This window comes from Trachinotus anak, unplaced genomic scaffold (assembly GCF_046630095.1).
Source record: "Trachinotus anak isolate AG129_WGS33_773 ecotype Australia unplaced genomic scaffold, CSIRO_AGI_Tana_v1 ptg000039l, whole genome shotgun sequence".
Classification (NCBI taxonomy): domain Eukaryota; kingdom Metazoa; phylum Chordata; class Actinopteri; order Carangiformes; family Carangidae; genus Trachinotus; species Trachinotus anak.
The window spans coordinates 983,548-1,005,995 of record NW_027273890.1 but is presented as its reverse complement, the minus strand read 5'-3'; the positions used below and the strand labels follow the sequence as shown (position 1 = coordinate 1,005,995).

Below are 22,448 nucleotides of genomic sequence, written 5' to 3'. Positions count from 1 at the left end.
CATTTCGTGCTTTTTTAGCACTTAACTCCATCTACACCGCCTACGTCAAGACTGAGCGCCCGGCCTGAAGGAACAGCAGTGCATCCATTAAAATGAAACAGTCTGATAATAAACCATCTGCCACACTCACACACACGCATATATGTATATACAGATAGGTACAAATTAAAGGAGAAACCTGTATAAATGAGTGGAGAAACATAGCAAGTGCCTCCACACAGGGCACGAAGGGTCACTGACGGTTTGATGAGGATGAAAATGATGTGAATCACCAGTAAAAGCCCGTCTGAGATTTACCACCAGATCTCAACCCAGCAGAACACCTACAGGTGACTCCGGAGCAACGTGTTCGACAGCGCTCTCCACCACCATCACCACAACACAGAATGGTGTTTGGAAACCAAAGAAGGGAATATCTTTGGAAGAACGGTGCTCATCCCTCCAATAAATCCACTCTGAGTCCAGTCCTGACCAGTGAGTCCAGTCCTGACCAGTGAGTCCAGTCCCAGCTGAGGGGAAAGGAGGGGCTGGGTGAATCCCAGCTCTACAGTGAAACAACAAAATGTTTGTTTCATTATGAGACGGTGTTGGACCAGTTTAGTCCAGGTGATGAATGGAAACACTGTGGCTCACTCTACTTGTGTGTTATTGTTTCTCTGTGTGATCCAGTCACTTTAATTTTAATGTGTTTTCAGGTGACTGGACTTCAAACAACAAATTAACCTGTTTAATCTGTTATCATTGCAACTACTGAACTGTTTCAGCTGATTCTGTTTCTATTTCATGCTCCATAAAACAGTCTGATGAACTCTGCACAGCACATCTTCTCTTCTCTTCTCATAGTTTCATCAATAAAAAAGTGAGGTTAATTAAAAGAAATACAATGAATACAAAATGAATTAGATAAAATAGTCATCCTGTTCTCTGTGTCCTTTTCTTCAGCAGAGAGTTTGCATCGAAACGCTCTTCCGTTACCATGGAAACTAGGGAGGATGACAAAAAAAAACCTGTACACTTATCTGTTTTCCCTCCAAACAGCACAGATATTTATTGTTTGTTGATCTGAAGATTCGGCTTCTATCAATCAGGAAGAATGATTATGATCACTCAGGAGGTAAATGAAGACACAAACGGGCCCTTAGTGGTTCAAGTGCTGTTGGCACCAATCACCAAACAAACACAATAACACATTATGAAGAACTTGACTTGAGGATACAAATAATGTTTTATCTTATTTGTCATTTTAATGGAAGTTTTTCAGCTGTTTGATTTCGTACTTGAAATCTGTAGCTGTATTTTTATTGGATCACTCAGAAAACAGTAAGCCAATCAGAAGAGAGGCTCAGAGCCTGTTTTGTTATCGGTACTGAGGCAACATCAACATGTCTACAGCATGTGAGTTAAAAGCCAGTTATCTAATGTACCTTTAAAAATAAATACCTGATTTACCAAATGCATCAGATTTTTTCATTGTGTCTTTTCACATGTATGAAAAAAAAGAGAAACTGTTGTCGCCTGTCGCTGCTGAAGCGCCTCTAACTTATCTGTACAACGCTGTTAGAGCCACAGTGTGTAACGTCTGCTAACACCTGCTCAGGCCAGGTGTCCAACACAAGCTCACTGTGTGTGTGTGTGTGTGTGTGTGTGTGTGTGTGTGTGTGTGTGCCACCATGTGAGAGCTCACCTTCACATCATAGTTTTCAGAAAAATATAAATGTAAATATATATATAATAATTATGACCAAGATCTGTTACAAGTGAGAAACTGCTCATTACAGTAACTCTCATATGACTTGAATGATGATCTCACTATTACATCATCAGGGGTTTTTTCAGACTTGACAAAAAGTGAAGTAAAAAAAAGAAGAAAGCTGTTCTGAAACTAAATAAATAGAGTTCCCCTGTATTTTATGGCAGAAAGTCCTGCCCTTTGAGTTTTTCCAGACTATAAAATCAGCTTCTGTGTTAAATTTTGCATTTTTATTTTTACACCTTTGGTGTTTCTTTCTCATTGAATCACCGCTGACATATAACACATCCACACGCCAATGTCTATTACAGGATTTGGCAAAAGTTGCACACTCCTCTTGGCTTCAACTTCTTCAACCAACACACCAACTTCTGCTGGTAAATTTCTGTTGTGTTTTTTTCCTGTGATCTTCTGCTCTGTCGCCAAGTACTTACTAATACAAGATGCTGTATAGCAAGTAGTGTCTGTTAAACACAACAAGAGATGCCAGGGGGCATAAATCTGTGTGCGTGTTTTATGGAAGTGATACCACACACATTTCACTTCACTGCTGCTGCAGGAAATGTTCATTTATGATTCAACCAAGTACAAAGCACTTCAACCAATCAAAGTTAGTGTATACATGTAATGAGTACAAGTACAAAGCAGCAGACAGCGGAAATACAAAACTGCAGTTAGATATAGTACTTGAGTAAATGTACTTAGTTACTTTTCACCACTGGTTACAGCATGCACTGTGTGTCCCGCATGCATCTGATGTGAGTGTGTTAAAGCTCCACACAGTCTAAAGGTAGATGTCCATGTGTTTGTGATTATAAAGCAGGTCTAGGTTCTATATTAATACTGTGAAAGTATCAAAGCTTCAGTCCACAGAGAAATGCACACAGCCTGTATTCAGACACTGAGCCTTAAAACCAGCCGTCAGGACTTCTGGAACTTTGTGATGTCACAACAAAGCAGTCACAGCTCTCAGCCCCAAGCCCCGCCCACCTGGACCCACCATCCAACCTTGCAGGATTTGGTTTCTCTGAGTGTTTACCTGAAATCTGAAATATTTTTATTGGATCACTCAGAAAACAGTCAGCCAATCAGAAGAAAGGTTCAGAGCCTCTCTTCTGATTGGCTGACTGACCTGTTGTTCCTAGAGCTCCAGAGAGAAGCCTGAGAGAGGAGATGTAAAACTACACTGAGATGGTAAAACACTAGAGAAGTTAAAACATGGAGCTTTAACAGAAATGTCCAGGTTTTCTACAGACTGGTTTCCTGGTGTGAGGAGGGTGAATTTCTGGGCCGATCATGGTTCAACTGATGAGAACGAGGACTCACTCATGTGGTCGCAGGCAAACAAAGCACATACGAAATTCATGTGTTCACATCTGAAATATTACACGTCAGATGTGAAATATTCCAGCCATATGTAATTGTTGAATATCTCAGTCATGGACATCATTAATCAGCCCCACTCTTCTGGTCTCAGTAAATTCCTGCAGCAGGTTCAACATCTGGTAGGAAGACTGCTGTTGGTGATGAGGTCTGGCTCTCAGTCAGTGTTCTGGTTCATTACACAGGTCTTGGGGGGTGGGGGGGCAGCGCTCTGTGCAGACCAGTCACGTTCTTCATCACCAATGAATGATGAAGCATCTCTTCATGTATCTGGCTTCATGCACAGAGGCACAGTCGTTTCATCTCTGCCATGTTGAAACAGAAAAGGAGCAAACACAAAGTGTTGCCACAGAGTTTGACTGATAAATGGTAATTGGCTGTATTTATACAGAGCTTTTACCCAAAGTGCATTGCAATTCCTCTCACTCGCACCGAGGCGCGTATGTTGCAGCATTAAGAGTCCTGTCAGATTCACGATGGAAAGGTTTTTTTTTTAAATACAGCAGAAACAGAGATGTCGACTTTTTTATTCCACACATTCTTCATCCTTGTCAAAACCTGACGCCTACATTACCCACAATGTACCCTATCAAACACCCGCAGGATGACACAACTCATTTAAGATTCAAACGCACATTAAGGGTCTGTTGGGTTTCCATATTTGTACCTAAATGTTTTTTAATTGTTCAGATAAGGATCTCCACATTAACAAACAGTGGTCACGTTTCCTCAGTAGCTGCTAATTAGACAGTTTGTCAGGCCTCACTTCAACATGATTCCCAAAAAACTCAACTTTCATGACCTCATAACTAGAATCCCTCCCCTCGTCTCTCTCTGGCAGCCCCTTCTCTCCACAGAGTGAGGTGTGGAATAACGACACTCTGGAGTAGATTTTGGATAAGTTATGGGAGATGGGATCAAAGCATCTTGTATCAGTGCTAAACTTCAACTTATTCAGTGTGTACTCATCCACCAGCTGCACTTTCCCAAGACCATACTGAGCAGGATTTCTTCCTTCTGTGTCTCTTACCTGTGATAAATCTTCTCTGAGTGACGGGACCTTGGTGATCTTTCTGGTCTTGCCCCAAGCCAAGAGTTTCTGGGATGACATTTTCATTTGTGCAGCGACATATACAGCACACAGCTAATCCCCAACTGTCTCTCTGTGATATTGGGTTGCTCCAACTACTCTTTGACTCTTCTCCTGCATCACAACAAGCCCTCAGGCTTCGTATGGTCATAGCAAAACAGATTATCCTGAGAGAGCGGAAATCAGCTTCCCCTCTTTGCTTTAAAAATGGCTGAAGGACATAATTTCTTGTCTATACCTTGAAGACATTCAGTATAGTCTGTCCAAAGCTCACCCCAAGTTTCTGAGGACCCTTTATTGAACATGTTAGGAGGGGGCGGTGTCAACCTGGGAACTAATCAAATTGGACTGTTTTGTGCTTTGAGCCACCAGGATTTCAGTGGTCTGTCCTTCCAGAGCCCGTCTCTGTCCAGAGGTTATTAAAGCCGCCTACCACCACCTCCAAAGTTCACTAATTAACACGATATAGTCATGAAGAGTTACTGAAGAGGCCAAAGTCAATCAAATGATGACAGAGACACAAACTGACTACAAAGAGACACAAAACAACCTCAAAGAGACAAAATCAACATCAGAGAGATTCAAACTGACTACAAAGAGACAAAACTACCACAAAGACACACAAAATTACCTCAAAGAGACTCCAACTGACAACAGAGGTTCACCTTTAGCACAAAAAGATGCAAAACTACAGCTGAGAGAAAAAACATGACTGCAACTGAGATTTGAGTGTCCTCCTCCTATGTAGGAGGTCTATGGAGCCTTTTACAAGTCTGTCCCCAGGAGACCACTGTCTCATAATCCACCCATGGATTTATCGACCTGTACAAAGTCAGAAGTGTCAATATGCAGTTTTATGGAGGATTACATGCTGCACCTTAGGTCCCACTCACCCTGTTTCAACATGACAACTACATATAACCTGGCCATTAGTGATGTGAGGAGCTGGAGGCTGCCTCCAGTCTTCACAGAGTATCAACCTTCTCATCTCACTCTCAGTAAAGTGATGAGTGTCTTAAATGTCCAGCTCTGTCTTTAACTTCATGATGAGCTGCTTCCTGCTCATTGGACTCCAGTAAAGATGTTTCTGTGCTCAGTGTGTGTAGTGACCATGTGATGAGTCTCTCTCTCTCTCTCTCCCCCTCACTCCTGATCCGTCTATCTTTGCTGCATCGCAACGCTCTGCCGTTGCCATGGCAACTATGGAGCACAAAAAGGCATGCAGTTTTTTTTTACATTTGCCTCAGATTCAGACAGATGTGGTGATGTCGTTCCTGCTGCGGCGTTCACTTGTTAGCTACCGAGAAAGTATCTGACAAACAGACGTGTCATCTCATCACACACACACACACACACACACACACACACTCTGTCTTATGTTGAGTGATGCTGCTGCACACCCACTGTTTTCAACTCATTTTCTGTCATTCGTCTTCCCTCCATCCTCAGTCCGTGCACACATCACCAAGGCAACCAGGCCACCGCAATGATGCCTTTCCGAGGCTGTCATTCTGAATCCAGACCTAACGGTGATTGTTTGATTCTCCTGACACGATAACCAATTATCAATAGTGCTATCACATCATCTTCATCAACAATACATCATCAGCCAGCTGATCTGCGTTTACTCACATTCCTCTCAGTCGAATCAGGACCTGGTTGTTTTGGTTCTGCTCCAGAGCATCCACAAAGTCCTGCACCTCTTCAGTCTGCTGCTGCTCCTTCTCAAACTCCTGCTCCGGTCCACTCTGCTGCTGCGCCTCTGTCTGCTGCTCCACAGCCCACGACATCCCCTCGGTCTGCTCCTCCTCCTCCTCCTGCTGCTGCTCTACCACCTCACTCTGCTGCACCTCATCCTGCTTTTGTTGCATCTTCTCCTCCTGCTGGTGCTCCTCAATCTGCACCTGCTCCTGCTGCTGCCCCACTTCAGTCTGCTGCACCTCCTCTTCCTGTTGCATCTTCACTTCCTCCTCCCCCTCCTCCTCTTGCTCCTTCTCCTGTTGCTGCAAATCCTCCTGCTGCACCTCCTCAGACTGCCTGTCCTCCTGTTGCTGCATCTCCTCCTCTTGCTTTCCCTCCTGCTGCATCTCCTGTTGCTGCAGCTTGTCTTCTTGCTCCTGCTCAGACAGCTGCAACTCTTCCACCTCCTCGTTCATCTCAGTGTTGGTGAGGAGGAGAAGGAGGTGGCGGGTTTTTTTAGGTGTTTGTAGAGTTGTTGTGTTCACTGAGCAGAGTTTGGTCTCTGAGCGTCCGGACGTCTCTCAGACTGACGGAGTCGTGAAAACATCGACGCAGATCGCAGCCGCTTGGGTTCAATAAAACTTCATCCAACTTCCTGTGATGTCACCTGTCAGCCCAGCCAATCCAAAACAATCAGCTACGATGAGATCCGTTGGGGAGAGGAAGGGTTAAAGGTCACAAAACAAAGAGTAGTTTTTTTTTAAGTTGAGAAGCAGGAACAGAGCAACAGAATCCAACAACCAACAAGTAAACACGATGATCAGCTGATGACGTCCGTCAGTTCAGCTCTGCACTCCAGCACTGCGGCGGAAAAATGATCCAGCTGAATGTCCCAGAGCATCGCCGTAGCAACGCTCAGAGGAAGTAGACCAGCAATAAAGACAGGATGGAGTGAGAGGGAGAGAGAGAGAGAGGGGGAGAGCGATGGAGGAGGACAAAGGAGAAGCAGAGAACATCGCACAGCGTTTCCGTGGTAACTCAGTAACGGTTGCTAAGAGTGATGGAATCCTGCAGCTGACAGACCCCCCTCCTCCTCCCTCCCAAATTCAAACACACATAACTTTACGCTCTGTTCAGACAAACAGCAAACAGGCATCTCAGTCTGTTCTCCACTCGCTCACCTGCTGCAGCTGAGAGAGAGAGAGTGCTGAGCTGAGCTGAGCTGAGCTGTGTGTGTGTGTGTGTGTGTGTGTGTGTGTGTGTGTGTGTGTGTGTTTTAGACAATGATGATGTAATGTTCCTGAAAATGAGAGTCACAAAAACCTCTCCAGTCAAGTGGCAGAGCCTGACAGTCAGTGAGGTCCTGCTGGCGCCGCCTACAGGCTGCAGAGGTCATTACTGCCCCAGAATGAAAACAATGGACTGAACCACACTTATTTTCAAACTAGCACATGTCCCATAAATGTGGCTACTGTTACACTTGCCACCTCTGTTGTAAAGAAAAAAGGAAAATTAAACTTTCCAAATGAATATGAATAATTTCAAACCCACTGCTCCACCTGGACCAGCCGTCGAAGATAACTGCACAGGGATCTACATCAGGGTCAACTTGCCCACTGATCCGATAACCCTACACACTCATCATCTGCGGTTCTTCTTTCTTCTGAGGACACTCAAAAAGCTAAAAACAATGGTGGATTATCCTGTGGACTAATATGAGGACAAGTCATTTCACTTTGAGAACATGAAGCACTGAAGCAGAAACACAATAGAACCATACGTCCAGAAACAGATGTGTCCAGTGATGAGACTGATTCCAGCTGTTTAACTACAACAATAACTTGTTAGCGACTCCTCCTCCATCCTGAACAGAAGAAAAGCTCTCCACAGCCTCACATGTAAACAGAGAGTATGTTGTTCCAGATTTAGACCCCCACACAGTTAGCCTCGACGACTGCTCCAGGCGGCTACTTCCTGTGATTACTTTGGCTCAGAGACAAGAGTTTGAAGTGCTTCATGTAAAAATGTTTATTTGAAAACCTGCAGGAGGCTCCAGCAGCTCTCCCTGATCTAACTGCTGCTTTCCCTGAATCTCCAGATCAGTGTCTCTCAAACCAGGACCACTTAACCCCCAAACATCCCCATAACCAGTGCGGCCTCCTGCTTCAGAGCTACTGTGGTGAGTCTGTGTGGAGAAATGTCAGCTGTTCTAATTATCGACAACCCTCTGCCTCACACACTGCACAGAAACAATTGGTGCTAATTACGTAGCATCAAAATCATCATGATGAACACTAGATGTCGTGATGACCACAGTATCAGTAAGACTGAACACTGTCCTGTTGGTTTCATTTGATTTTCTTTTCCATTCAAATGTCACACTGATCATTTCTGTAAACAGGTGAAGCTACGTGAGGAGACAGAGTCACAAAACAGCCGGTTACTGTGAAGTCCAACAACACTGTAAAACACATAATTCAAATAATAATGTTTGAATGTACATGAGTACATTTAATAACACTCACTCTGTGGTCACTCTCAGACAGTTTGAGAAACACTCAATTTAAACCTGATGTTTACTCACAGACCGCAGGGAGACCACCCTTTGAGAAAGGCTGCTCTACAACAGGCAGATACGTTTATGGGAAATCGGTTGAAATGAGCCAGAACTACCCTTTAAAATCCAAAGGGTTTGTCCTGAGGGGAGTAGGAATATCTCTGCATTAAAGAGGATTCTGTATTTCATTTTTACAAAGCTGAGGGACTTGCCTAAATCCAAGCAGCAGAAGCCAATATATCCTTGATTTCCTAGTGGGGGTAAAGCTCCAAAACACTGGATACCACACTTCCCATTTATCTCTTAAGCATACAAGCTATTACAAGGTGTCACCCTCTTTTAAAGGCTGGGTCTTCACAGTGAGAAATACAAATAGTCAACCCAGTTTGCTCCTGCTCAGGCAGCCTTCCAATGAGATGCTTCACCAGTCTGTGTTCATCCCCCTCTGTGACATCTTTGTCTCTTTTTTCAGCAGGAACAGATGCTGCTGCAGCTGAAACACACTCATCCACATCCACTGAGCTGAATCTGACTGAGCTGATATTTTCACACACTTCTCTTCTTCTGTTTGAGTAACACACAGAAATGTGTCCTGAGACACAAATACAGCGGCTGAGGCAGAGATGATGGAGATGACGGAGATGAAGCTCTGTGTAAACCATCAAAGGTTTTTCTAAGCTTTACACTACAGTGTTCTACAGGCTATTTCATCAAGTCCTCTTTAAAGGCTCCTGAGGAGAAGCGCAGCTTTAACAGTGGGAAAAAAACTGAAGAAACCTGAAGAAGAGCAACAGAGGAGAAATTCCCTCTTCCAGGAGAGACAGAGCCTCGTCTCAGAGAAATCACACTGACATACAACTACTGTGCAAAAGCAAATATGTTGTGAAGGAAACACGGTGCCAACCGTGTCATTAAAGATGAAACATTGTGAATTAACATTTTTGTCAAGTCACTAATATGTCGATCCTTAACGTATCAGTTAAATGTTTCTTTGATCTATTTTTCACAGAAGTGTCTGATCTTGCAGCACAACTTCCACTTGAATCTTTCATTTCTTACCGGGTCTTGGGGCTTTTCACAGCGCAGTGATTGGCTGGTCCACGGATACGTCTCCCGATGCTGCACCTGCTCCTGATTGGACACTGCACCCGACTCGCTTTCATTGGCTGCAAAGAGTCACCTGATGGAGGGAGAGGAAGGAAGAGTTTGTTTTAGCTGTGTCCCAGTTTAGGGGCCACATCCTTCAGAGGACACGGCCTACGAAGGTGTGGCCCCTTTGTAGCCGTCATAGACTAATCACCTTTACAGTTGCATCACAAAGCATGGCTCCTGTTGCCTAGCAACCTTGACAACACAAGGCCCTTGGTTTGAACAGTTGTACCGTTACATCTACTTACATCTCACAGCGTAATCCTCAGGCTCTCTGTCTGCGCTGTTTCTGCCATATTAGTTTCATTACGCCCAATGAATCTTGGGATATGTTGGTCCATGAAGGATCCACCTGTTGGAGCCTTCATGGACCAGGGAAAGGGCGCATCTGAAGGAGCCCTCAAAATGGGACAGTCTAATCAGTCTTCAAATGCAGCCTCTGAAGTGGGACACAGCTTTTGAGTCCATTCTCAAATCTGATATTCATTATGGAAAACTGCTCACAGCTGACCCCCCCAAAACTGCAGGAGACGTCAGGCCTAAAAATAGATGAAGCTAAAAAGACTGTGGAGGTGAAATTAAAAGGCTCCACAGCAGCAACTGGAACAGACTGAAAACACCAGAGGAACAGGAAACTCTGATTTGACAATGAAATTAATTTTCTTTTAAATTTGACTTGATCTGCTTTTTATACCTGTAGCAGAAAATTCTGTGTTGTTCTGTGAGTGAAATTACAATCAAGATGATCAGATGAATTCTATTTCAGTGTTTATACATTATCTTTGTCTTAGTAAATACCACAGATAAGAATAAAAGTAATTATAAAATGAGTTCAGAAAACAAAGAGAACAAGTGTGTGTGTGTGTGTGTGTGTGTGTGTGTATATGTGTATGTGTATGTGTGTGTGTGTGTGTGTGTGTGTGTGTGTGTGTGTGTGTGTGTGTGTGTGTGTGTGTGTGTGTGTGTGTGTAGAGTGACTGTGTCTCCCTCTGCTGGTCGCTCAGCTGTGTTAACCCAGTATATGATTAGTTTACCAAGACCGGGTTCACAATGGCCCGGCCTGGTCTACGTGTGGGTCTATGTCTGGGTCTAATAATCTAATCTTAATCTGAGCTCACATGGTTTGAACTGGTTCATTTCAAGAAGCTGGTTTAGGAGATTTATGCTGCATCTTAAAGAGCTGAAGAGACCAGAAGAGACCTTTAGAGACCTGTAGAGTCTAGAGGAGGCCACAGGAGGCCAGACTGGTTGAAACCATGCTCTGAGACCTGATAAAACCATGTGAGACCAGACCAGGGTCTAACAGTGACTAAAAGACACCAAAAAGACCACAGAAGAAAAAAAGGGAGACCAAACAGTGGGATTAGCAGAGTGTGTTAGTGTGTGTTCATGTGTGTTACAGTCCATGTGTTTCCACGTTGTCCACAAGCAGCAGCTCTTGTGGTTGTAAACAAACCCTCATGGCAACACACAGGTCGTCTGATTGGTCAGCTGGCTAATTGACTGTTAATTGGTTCTTCATAATCAGCAAAAAACGCTGAAGAGACAATTAAAGACGACCGTGTGGGCGGCTGGAGGAGTGTGTGTGTGTGTGTGTGTGTGTGTGTGTGTGTGTGTGTGTGTGTGTGTGTGTGTGTGTTTCATGAATATATTCAGGTCTTTGTTTGTCAAAAGGCTTTTGAGACAACAAGTAGAACAACATGAGAGATGTTTATTTTTAAATCCCTCTCGACAGAAGCTGTAAAACACTGGAGGACGTATAAGATGAATCAGCTCCGAGTCATAATTTGATTTTTCAATATAATGATTTTTCTCCCTCATTGAAAAATCCAGAAACAGTAAATATGCAAATATTTTTTCATTTCAAAACTTTAACTGTCGGACACAAGATCTCTTCTTCTTCACTAAAAAGTTAATGTTTCTACATCACACTTTGTCTAAGTTGCAAACTGAGCTGTGATTGGCTCCAAACTGGTTATGATGTCATAAATCCTGCAGGTGTTAAAGAGAAACTTTCCTCCTTTAGCAGATTAATGTGAGAACAGACAAATCATTCTTTACAGTGAAGTGACAATGAGATGAAGACATTTTGAGTGGACTTCAATCATCTGAATGTTTTTATTGCTTTAATGTAAAAAGATCTTTTTGTAGCACAACTAAATCTGCACTTTGATCCTAATACACTGCTCATCTACAGAAAAACTATCTGATGGCTGCATATTACCTGCACAAACCAGACAATGAGCGTGAGCATGGAGGACATTTTAAAAATCTGTGTTTGCTGCAAAACTACATTTTTGTTGTTTAAAAGTTTAGATGAGAGAGAGCTAAGACAAGTGTAGAGAGGCAGAAAATGAGTCTGACCTGTCACTGTCTGAACCGGAGACTCCTCACGTGGCGTCACCATCACCACCGCCATCTTCCTGTCCAGAGACGAGCAGAAGGAGCCCATCGTCAGCAGAAACCACAGGAGGAGGAGGAGGAGGAGGATGGAGACTCAGACAGACGGAGGAATCTGTATCTCTGTGTTTTTCTACCTGTTGGAGAGACATCTTCCTCCTGCTTTCATCCACATACTGCTGAGCACAGCTCTCTCTGATGGTTGTTGTTCTCTCTCTCTCCCTCTCTGACAGAAGTGTACTGAGGTCTCTTGCCCTTTTAAGCAAGAGGTTGAAGTGTGTGTGTGTGTGTGTGTGTGTGTACTTGTACTTGCTACACAGTAAGGACCAAAAAAAGTATTTTACTAACAGAGTGAGGACATTTTGGGAAAGTGAGGACATTTTGGCCGGTCCTCACTTTTTGAGACACCTTCAAATCACATGTTGAGGGTTAAGACTTGGTTTCAGAGTTATGGTTAGAATTAGGTTTAGGTTAAGGTTAGGGTCAGGGTTAGGGTTAGGCTCTCAGGTGTGATGGTTAAGGTTAGGGTAAGGGGCTAGGGAATGCATTATGTCAATGAGAGTCCTCACAAAGATAGAAGTACAAGTATGTGTGTGTGTGTGTGTGTGTGTGTGTGTGTGAGTGTGTGTGTGTGTGTGTGTGTGTGTGTGTGTGTGTGTGTGTGTGTGAGTGTGTGTGTGTGTGTGTGTGTGTGTGTGTGTGTGTGTGTGTGTGTGTGTGTGTGTGTGTGTGTGTGAGTGTGTGTGTGTGTGTGTGTGTGTGTGTGTGAGTGTGTGTGTGAGTGTGTGTGTGAGAGAGAGAGAGCAGATTTTTTCAGTTTGAACATTTGTATTAACCTGGATTCAGGTTGTTTCCTGTTGTGACAGTGAATCCCTCCTCACCTGTAAACTGACCATGAGCTAAGCCCCGCCCCTCTTAGTTTCTGGTGCTACACCTGTCGAACTGTCCTTTTTTGCACATGCGCACGGAAACTGATCCCATCAGCTGTAGCTACCTAGCTAATGAAGCTAACCTTAGCTTTTTAATGTTTTCAGCCGACATACATTAGAACGACGGCCCTGTAAAAGGTCTTAAACATGACCTCGATGACAACATACAACATATTATGCTCGCTGAGGCTAACGCTACATGTCTCAGGTAGAAAGATAAATCACTGCCCTTTATTAACGATTAACGATTAACGATTAACGATTAACGATTAACGAAGCGGAGCCGCTGTCGGAGGATCAGCAAACTTCTTGTTCATGCTGCGTTCACGACACACCGGGAAGTCGGAACTTCATTACTTTTAACAGCTCATTTAAAATTGTATGTGAAACATCTGCATTCTTAATATATTAGTAATACATTCATACATTAGTATGAATATATTATTATTATTATTATTATTACATTAGTATAAGACTACGAATAGAAGTACCTTAGACATTTTCCATCTTGGTCAGGCAGCAAACAGCTGCAATAATGTGTTCGTTAGTAGAATTAACTTCAACAGAGAAATATGTATAATTATTATTATTAAATATGGTTTCATACTTAAAGTAATGACAGTGAAAAGTTGCAGCAAACAGTTTTGCTTCTATCATTGATGTTTTTATTGATTTTTGTGTTTAGAAATAACATTCTGCAGTTTGTGGCTACCCACCGCTCCAAAACAGTGAGGATGGGTCTAAAGGCCGAGGGTAAATTTCCCCCACAGGTATTAATCTAATGTAACAAAACACAGAGATAACTACGACAGCACCAAAACACAAAGAAGTCAACAATAATAACACGCAAACAAGAAAGTCATTTGGAGTCAAGAATGTCATTTGTCTAAAATCCTGGACACATTAAATCAAAACTAACTGCACAGGTAGATGCCGCTAGATGGAAGAAACATTTTTCTTAATTATTATTATCATCATTATTATTAGTATTATTATTGATATTATTATTATTAGTGGTAGTATTGATATTACAAATCCATTGTTTCATTTCCAGCTCATGGTATCTTATGTCACAGCTATTTTAAAGTCAAAGTAATATTTCATATCAACCTCACATTAGATAAATCAGAAACAGAGGCTGACCCTTCCTTCTCAGTCCAAGACAGATCCTACACCATAAACCCCAAACTCTGTTGACTAAAATATTTGTTTTAAGTTCTTGGAAGATTTACTCATTATTTGTTATTAACCACCATGAATATTTTCTCTTGAGCCATTAGTGTTTGGATCCGTTCATCGCAGGTGTTTTGGGGCTCCTCAGTTGGTGCAGGAAGCCGGGGTTTGGTGAGGAGGCGGGTCGAGCTGATTTGACCAATGAGAGGGCGTCATCGAAGGATCGGCCGTCACATGACATCAGGTAGCCAATGACCACAGCCGGAGCCCGGGACACGCCGGCGTTGCAGTGGACCAACACTACACCTTTCTGAGGGACAAACAGATGGAAAGGTTAATACTGTGTGAATATTTTCTTTTCAGCAGGAGAATTCTGTGAGGAACTGTGTCAGGTTCTGCAACAACCTACCTGTCGAGAACCAGAGGAACTGAGAGCAGGTGTACTGAGGAGAACTGGTGCTGGTTTTAAGACAAAGGGGGGTCACAGCAAATACCAATCTGTTTCTGATTTTTTCTGCTCTTTGTATGAAGTGAATTCATAAATAAAAACTATCCACTGCATTACTTCAGAAACCATCCTCACTGTTTTCCACAGCACTGTTGCAATATTATCACAGACACTTCTACAGATCAGCTCCCTGTGCCTCCAGGAGTCAGTGAGGGACGATAAGAAGCTGCTGGGACACAAACACAAATTGCAGTGATGCTGGCTGAACACCAGAGGGATGCACAGACCAGCAGAACAGATGACTGCAGCCTGTGGAGCCCAGCTCAACACCACAACACTCCTCTGACATGCTGTTTAGTTAATAGGCTTGTTTGTTGGTGTCTTTGGATTCTCATTAGCTTCTCCATTACAGCCTCTGTTTTCTTTCACGAGGAGGGTTTACACCACGAGCTGTGTCCCAGTTATCTGAACCACAGAGCAGGGCTGCGTGCAATTCAACCTTCTCATCTGAGTCCAGGCAGGAACAGAAAACAAGAGCTTTTCCCAAAATATCACAGGCTGTTAAAAGATCCAGGGTTGGCTTCTTTTGTACATTTCAAAAACTCAACGAACCTGAGCCAAAGTTTTTATTTGATGAGAATACTTGCACAAATCTGAATATTCAGGTCAAACCAGACCTGAAAATTGTCTTAAATTTGCAGTCAAACCAAAAAAGTAATGATCAACTTTAAAATTGGTCCATGTGTTTTCAAGGTTGTATCAGAATTTGCAGTATTTTTAACACAGTTTACAGCTCTGGTTTACCAAAAATATTCAGATGTGCCATCTGAGGTTTTTATCGTCTCTGTTTTATCCAAAGTTTCAAGTCATGTGTTGCTCATGTTTTCAGGTATATTTTCTGAATATCTGGGTCCTCGGGAGCAAAAATTTGACCAAAAAAAACAAATACGTTGGTGGTGCACCTTTTCTGAAAATTCAGAAAAATACCTGAAAATGTGAGACACAAAAATAAAACTCTGGGTAAAAACCCCAGAATTTATTTCTGAGGTGTCAATATGTTGAAAATTATGATTTAAACCTGAAAACACATCTACACCAGATTATATGTCTGTGCTTGCTGTATATGCTGTTGTGGTTGTTTCTCTTGTTGTCATGACAGCATCAATAACTGATAGTCATTACCAGCCAGATGGCCTGCTGGGTAATCTGACCCTGCATTTCAAAGTAAAAGCATCAGTTTGATTATCAGGGCTGGAATTTCCACATCCACACATAGAACCATATCATAATGAACACACTTCCTGTAATCATACACCCCTAATGACTGCCTAATCGCTGTGTGTGTGTCTGTGTGTGTGTCTGTGTGTGTGGTGTCATGTTAGGGTGAGCCGCAGGCTTCGCTGCTAAAAGCTTGTATGACACTGAGATCTGATCTGTGTGCAGTTTAATAAAACATGAACAAACTACACATCTATTATTGAAAACAGAGGAAGAGGAAGAGGGGAGGAAGAGGAAGAGGAGATCTTGAAACACATGTAACATGTCAACTCTTCCCTCATTTTAAGACCCTTACATCTGTCTGCCTCCGCCCATAATCCCTCGGCATTATGGGATCGTTGCTGGTTGTTTGACTTGATCCAGTCATGTGGTTTCACCTGAGCTACAGCAGCTCTGTTTAGTTTCCAGTGGTTTTATTGCTGCAGTTCCTGTTTGTCATCTGAGATCATATTTACCTGTCCTCATGCGTCAAAAATAATGTCAGCGCTTTTTGTTTTTAGATTTTATGTTACTAGTTTTGAAGTTTTAAGATGTCACTGTTGATCATGATGGCGACCAACAAGCCAACCAGTCCTCCAACCTGAACAACCATACAGGTCATTTTTTATAAACCTCTGATCCGACCCACAGGAGGGTCTCTCTTCCAGGATAAACTCCAGTCTCTCTCTGGCTCCTGCTTCTGAAATGTGAGGATTTGTTGATTTTCTCTGTTTCATATCATTGTTTTATGTCAGTCTGTAAGTATCTGGACAGTCAGTCAGGCTGAATGACCAGTTTTAAATCAAGTGGCTTTATTTTGAGAGTTTTTATAGAGTAAATGATGAATTGCTTCATTGATAAATAAAGAATAAACTGATGGTAATGCCAGCGATGTGTTACCTCACTGCGAGCCTGCTGGATGAAGTCGCAGCAGTCCTGGATGTGAAGCAGCAGATCAGCGTCAGGGTGATCCAGAATACTGACAGTCTTATAGATGAACAGGTCAGGAAACACGTTCTCCACACCGAAGGCCACGTTCAAGATGTGAGACACCTGAGGATGAAGACGAAGAGGAGGAACAGACTCTTGATATCTTGATAATCTCAGATTGGTCCAATACAAAACTGGTCCTCACAACAATAGAAAGACGTGTACATATAAACACGCACACAGTCGGTTTCAACTGTCCTGTTGTTCGTATCATGTTTCAGTTTGAGCCACTCAATCATTCACCTGAAATGAAAAACCTGACCAGGTCAGAGGCTGCAAATTCTGACAAATACATGGATAAGAGCAGCTCTCGTGTCTGAGAACCCTGCTCTGTAGAAACCAGAGCAGTGGCTGATCAGTGTGTAGAGGGCGAGTCTAACAAAACTCACCTTGTGTTTTCTCAGAGTACCAAAGTCATGTGCAGCATCTTGAGAACCTACACACACACACACACACACACACAGAGTTAGTGAGTAAAAAACATTGTCCAGGGGGTAGAACCAAAAAGCTGATGACCCCACTGTGCTCATCTACTGCAGGTCAAGGGTCATTCACGCTCCACCTGTGAACCAGTGAGCCCTGATGGGTCACGACTCCCCCCTGTCCTCCCCTATCCTCCCCTGTCCTCCCCCACGTCTGGCACTTAATGTTTCATGTTACTCTCCACACTGAGCTGAGTCGTCGTCTGGTGGACTGAAGGTGAGTTCCAGGGTGGGGGTGGGGGTGGGGGTGGGGGGTGGGGGGGGGGGGGGGTGGCAGGGGGGGGGTCGGGTTACTATACATCTACAGTATATCACTGTCCAATCAAAAGCCATGAACTATGTAAACTACTACTAAATAATGCTGATGGCTTGGTTAGGTTTAGGAAAACGCGGTTTCCTGCCGGGAGCAGGTGGTGGTGATTGTTTCTTGACAACAGCTGCAGCCATCGTTGCGTTTAAAGACCAGAGGTCATAACACTTCCTCTGAGCGGCTCCGTCTTCAGGACAGACTGGAGGCTGCAGTGACTCGCTATCGGAAAGTGACGAGTCGGGGCGGGGCTAGGTGTTAGTGTGCTAACTCAGTTGAAGGAAAGATGTGACAGAGACAAGAGTCAACACTGGTGTTTGTCTCCACCTCTGGTGACAAATGTTGGTGAGTAAAGGATGAAGTTTGAGGAAGTTTACGTAAACAGCTGTTGATGCAAACATTAGCTATGTAGCAATAGCAACACCTTCAACTAGCCCCTTTAATATTGTCTTGCTGTGTTTTCTATTCTTCCAGCTGTCATTCCGTGTCACGGTGACTCACCTAGCAGCAGGTAGGGCTTAACGAGGCCGACTTGCAAGTCCCAGGAAGTGTCGGGGACATACCCCAGCATCTTCTCTGGGGGGGCGGGGTCTTCAACCACGGTGATCGTTGAACCCTTCCACGTCTCAATGATGCGACGGCCGCTCAGTGACGTCACACGGGTGCACTGCTTCCTCAGCCGCGTCCGAGAGAAACTCTGGATCTCCTCCGTCAGGGACTGCATGACCAGACTGGACTAGACCAGACTAGACTGGACCGGGAGTGAACCTGAAAGTGTAATAAAAGGCAATTAGACAACAGATTTATATCAGATGTGCAAGCAACAAACTACAACTCAAGAAACAAGCAAACTGAAACCAATCTGAACATTTTCCACTTGACGGAGGAGACACAGCAGGAACAAGTGATGACATTAAACTGAACAGAGGTTCGTGTTCGCCGAGTGTTTTTACATATACAAGGAATTTGACTCTAATTTCTGCAGCTCTCAGTGTCTCTCAGTGCTTTTATATTAATACATGTTAAAACAAAGATAGGAAACAACATACAGGTTGAAGTATGGTAGTTGTGATCATCATTAATGTGGAAGAGATGACCTGTCAAATGGGTAAATTCACAGTTCATTTCACTCAGATAGAACAATAGAATAAGCACAGAAGTAAGTTTATGAATGTGTCATCAGAACCTGTTTCTTCAGATGTTCTGGCTCTGGTTCAGCTGATGGCAGAAAGTCCGGTTTCAAGACCAGAAACCAGATCAGGGTGGAGATCCAGTTCAGTTTCCAGAACAGAAATACACTCTTTCCATCATCACCATCCTCTGCTCCAGAGAGAGACACTCTGGTACAGTCCAGAGCGGTCCAGGTCAAAGGCTGAAGGTCAGCTCCAGCTCCTGAACAAACCAGGTCCAGAATAAATCCAGCGTCACAAGCTGAGGTCCTGTAGCCGTCTTTAGCTGAACTGAGAGGGTGAAGTGTGAAGTGGACCATCTCTGCTGGAGGTGAGACTGTGTAACATGAGACCTGCCGCCTGTTGTTCACTGCTGCTCTGCAGCACTGACACATCCACCATCACTCATAACACAGTCGCTCACATATATGACTAATTATTCTCTGGCATCTTTGTTGCTTTCTTTGATTTAATTTGCAAAAAGAAATAAATTGTATGCACATAAACATATTTTCAAGACTCAGATCCTCTCTTCTGATTGGCTCACAGCCTCTCTTCTGATTGGCTGACTGACCTGTTGTTCCTAGAGCTCCAGAGAGAAGCCTGAGAGAGGAGATGTAAAACTACACTGAGATGGTTTCTGGTTCTTAAAACCACAAATATCTTTTTCCCATGTGATCAAAATAAATAAAAATTATTTACAAGGCTCCTCATTAAATATTAGCTATGTTTGATTAGTCCACATGTTATATTATTACAAACATTATGTACAAAGGCACGTTTGTTTTATGAGACATTTCTCAACTTGTCCTGATTCTAAATCATATGAAGCAACAGAAAACATATTTTCTCCCACACGCTGCAGAAACATTTGTTCATGAGTGAAATAGTGTGCACAGGGCTGTTGGCACCTTATTTTACAAACTTCAGTATCAGTTGGCCCATTGGTGGTGGGTGTTGTTTCCTGTGACGTCCACTAGATGGAGCCATGTCCCTGCTTTTATCAGCTGTTAAAGCCTGAGAGAAATTCTCTGCTTCAGTAGACTCTGATAAACCTGGTAAAAGTAATACACTCACTGAGAAACCTCACTCTCATTTCCATAATAATAAAAATAATACAATTTATTTGTGTGGTTCTTTTGAAAACATTTATAATTAAATATAATCGTTTATAATACCCACCTCCCAGAGTGAGTATTTTTGTGTTACTGTGGCTGGTGTGAAAGCGCTGGTGTAGATCACAATCAGTCCAAGACCACCTGGAAAGGTGGGTCTGAGTTCACTTCCAAACACACTCTGGTTCTGTTTGTGGTGTTAAAATAAAACGGACCAATGGATTTTATAACAGCAGAAATGAATTTAGCATGAATTTATTAACATGGTACCTACACATCACCATGTAAAAACAAGTTGAACCTGCTGTGTGTTGAGCTTGTGTCCCACTCTGTGTTTTCACAGGGGAGTGAACAGGTGAGTGAACAGGTGAGTGAACAGGTGAGTGAACAGGTGAGACCACAGTGACTCCTCCAGCTGCCAAATGTTACAGAAGAAACACATCATGTTTTCCCTGAGGACCAGAGGACCTGAACTAAAACTGAGTGACCTCACTGAAAGATACAGAAGGAGAACTGGAGTTTTTCATACAATATATGTATAGTTCATAGTTTTTATATTCCTGCTCCACAGAGGATGAACCCTTTGGATTTAAAGGCTTTAGTTCATCAGATGGTCAAATGCTGTCTGAAACCACCTAAACTACGGTGTGTAGCCCTTCTCTGTGACGACCACCTCTCACTGGTTGTGAACGGATACACACCCCTCTGTGGACAGTGCCATTAAAACCTCGTTTGTCTCAGGCAGATCCCAGAACCTCAGTTTTACACATCAAACAGGTGTTGGGACAACTCCGCCTCCTCGAGATGAAGTTTCTGTACAACTACTGTCACAGAAAATACCTTTGTATAAAACACATTATTTCTACAAGTGTAACTAGGACGTGTTGGTAATCTGGAACACGTCTGTAAAATGTTCAGAGACAACAAACTTGTGAATAACAGGTGAATAAGATGATCTGCATCAGTTCTGATCCTGTTTTAGAAACTGCTCATATACAGTGTAACAGCACAGCTGTGACCTCGAGCAGCACAAACTCCACCACCAGGCTCTGCGGCAAAATCAGTAATTGTTGGAGATTACCTTCAGTCCTTTGCAATAACTCTGTGTGTGTGTGTGTGTGTGTGTGTGTGTGTGTGTGGACAGCTGCAGTCTTATTTATGTTGGAAAAGATTCTGGCAGTTTCCAAGAATATTTCCACAGAGAGAGAAGCCGTTTTCTTTCTGGCTGAAATTGGACCTTTTCATTCCCCACATTCAACACACACACACACACACACACACACACACACACACACACACACACACACACACATACATACACACACACACACACACACACATACATACACACACACACACACATACACACACACATACATACACACACACACACACATACACACACATACATACACACACACACACGTACACACACACATACATACACACACACACACACACAAAGAGAGAGAGAGAGAGAGAGGTCAGGTTTCAACAAAAATTTGCTTTGTCTCTCAGAAAGAGGAGAAGAAAGGAAACAAGGATATAAGAGGAGATGGAAGGAGAGGAAAGAAGGAAAAAGAGGAGAGGAAACAAAACAATGAGAGAAGATGGGAAAAGAAGAAAAGAGTAAAAAGTAAGTAAGTAAATATTTTCTTTCTTTTCACAATAAATGTTTCAAAGTGATTCACAAACTATGAAACAGACACAAACACACAAAAACAGAATTAAACTAAACAAAATGAGAAAACATCAGAAAAGAAAAGTGACTTTATAGTGAAAGAGAAAGTTAAAGGGCAAAGACAGAAAATGTACAGTCTCCCTTCATATGTAAAATGAAGAGGAGAGGAGACAAGGAGGAAGGAGGAGAAGAGAGGAGAGGGAACAAGGAGAGAGGAGGAGACAAGGAAGAAATGGGAAAGGAAAGGAAACAAGGAGAGGATAGGGTGTTCAGCTGCACACCCAGTGTGTGTGTTAAGATTTTCCTGCCAAATGTGAGAGGCTTTTACGTCAGAAACACAAACACACTTCAGAGATGAACTCATGAGAACAAAGAAAGACAGAGGGAGAGGAGGGAAGAAGAGAAGAAGAGAAGGAGTGAAGGAAGGATGGAAGAGAAAGTGCTGACTCAGTTTTCTGCATGTTGAGCCATGAGTCAGAAAACCCAGAGAGACCCTCTGTGCGTGTGTGTGCGTGTGTGTGTGTGTGTGTGTTGGCTGTAACTCAACCCTAACATGGGAAGCTCCTCCAACATCTGACAACCATTACTGCTATCACACACACACACACACACACACACACACACACAGTTGCAGTTTGCAGCGTCATATTCAGTTTTAATGGCCCAATAACGGAGCTGTTAATGCAACAAGCCTACTGGGGGTCAAAGGTCAACATCTGCCAGTGAACCGGTGAAACAGTTACATCACTATCCGTCAGCTCACTGATTGGTTAACACCTGTTGAAGTAGCTGATTCACTGGTTAAACTGTAACACTTGATGCTGTGATGATTTTATTTGAGCTGTTTTGTAAAGAACAGAGTTTGTCATCCCAACTGGACAGCGGGGT

At 43.1% G+C, this 22,448-nt stretch overlaps 2 protein-coding genes and 1 long non-coding RNA gene across 9 annotated transcripts in view; 1 reads left to right on the top strand and 2 right to left on the bottom strand.

The window, feature by feature from the left end:
• pde1a (phosphodiesterase 1A, calmodulin-dependent) overlaps nucleotides 1-12,206 on the bottom strand; it is a 31,317-nt gene extending 19,111 nt beyond the window's left edge. For 2 of the 5 annotated variants that reach the window (XM_071472600.1, XM_071472602.1), the window contains exon 1: nucleotides 5,856-7,094. In XM_071472600.1, coding sequence (XP_071328701.1) covers nucleotides 5,856-6,379 — 524 coding nt within the window. In that variant the 5' untranslated portion in view covers nucleotides 6,380-7,094. Of the gene's footprint in view, nucleotides 1-5,855; nucleotides 7,101-9,519; nucleotides 9,641-11,973 lie in introns of those variants that run through there. The other 3 variants (XM_071472603.1, XM_071472604.1, XM_071472601.1) reach the window with 3 other exon arrangements.
• Nucleotides 12,207-12,809: 603 nt separating this feature from the next.
• LOC139614921 (uncharacterized) lies at nucleotides 12,810-15,110 on the top strand. 2 transcript variants are annotated; one of them, XR_011687178.1, is made up of 4 exons: nucleotides 12,810-13,317; nucleotides 13,624-13,708; nucleotides 14,219-14,355; nucleotides 14,475-15,110. It is a non-coding gene; the product is annotated as an uncharacterized lncRNA (long non-coding RNA). The 2 variants fall into 2 exon arrangements; XR_011687177.1 differs by having other exon boundaries at nucleotides 14,212-14,355.
• On the bottom strand, nucleotides 13,581-19,594 carry dusp19a (dual specificity phosphatase 19a). Of its 2 annotated transcripts, XM_071472605.1 has the most exons (5): nucleotides 18,782-19,594; nucleotides 18,097-18,363; nucleotides 17,196-17,242; nucleotides 16,717-16,869; nucleotides 13,581-14,421 (listed from the first exon to the last, which is right to left on the bottom strand). In XM_071472605.1, the coding sequence occupies exons 2-5, from the start codon at nucleotides 18,317-18,319 to the stop codon at nucleotides 14,215-14,217; spliced, it is 630 nt and encodes a 209-aa protein (XP_071328706.1). In that variant the 5' UTR covers nucleotides 18,320-18,363; nucleotides 18,782-19,594; the 3' UTR covers nucleotides 13,581-14,214. The 2 variants fall into 2 exon arrangements, with proteins under 2 accessions (XP_071328706.1, XP_071328708.1); XM_071472607.1 differs by lacking the exon at nucleotides 18,782-19,594 and having other exon boundaries at nucleotides 18,097-18,457.
• Nucleotides 19,595-22,448: the final 2,854 nt, after the last annotated feature.

What these genes read in the sequence shown, in the direction of transcription:
- dusp19a (XM_071472605.1), bottom strand. Translation starts at nt 18,319, where the DNA reads ATGCAGTCCCTGACGGAGGAGATCCAGAGTTTCTCTCGGACGCGGCTG. An exon ending in TAAGCCCTACCTGCTGCTAG is followed by an intron (nt 17,243 to 18,096) that starts GTGAGTCACCGT and finishes GTGTGTGTGTAG; the next exon opens with GTTCTCAAGATGCTGCACAT. An exon ending in GTACTCTGAGAAAACACAAG is followed by an intron (nt 16,870 to 17,195) that starts GTGAGTTTTGTT and finishes CTTCATCCTCAG; the next exon opens with GTGTCTCACATCTTGAACGT.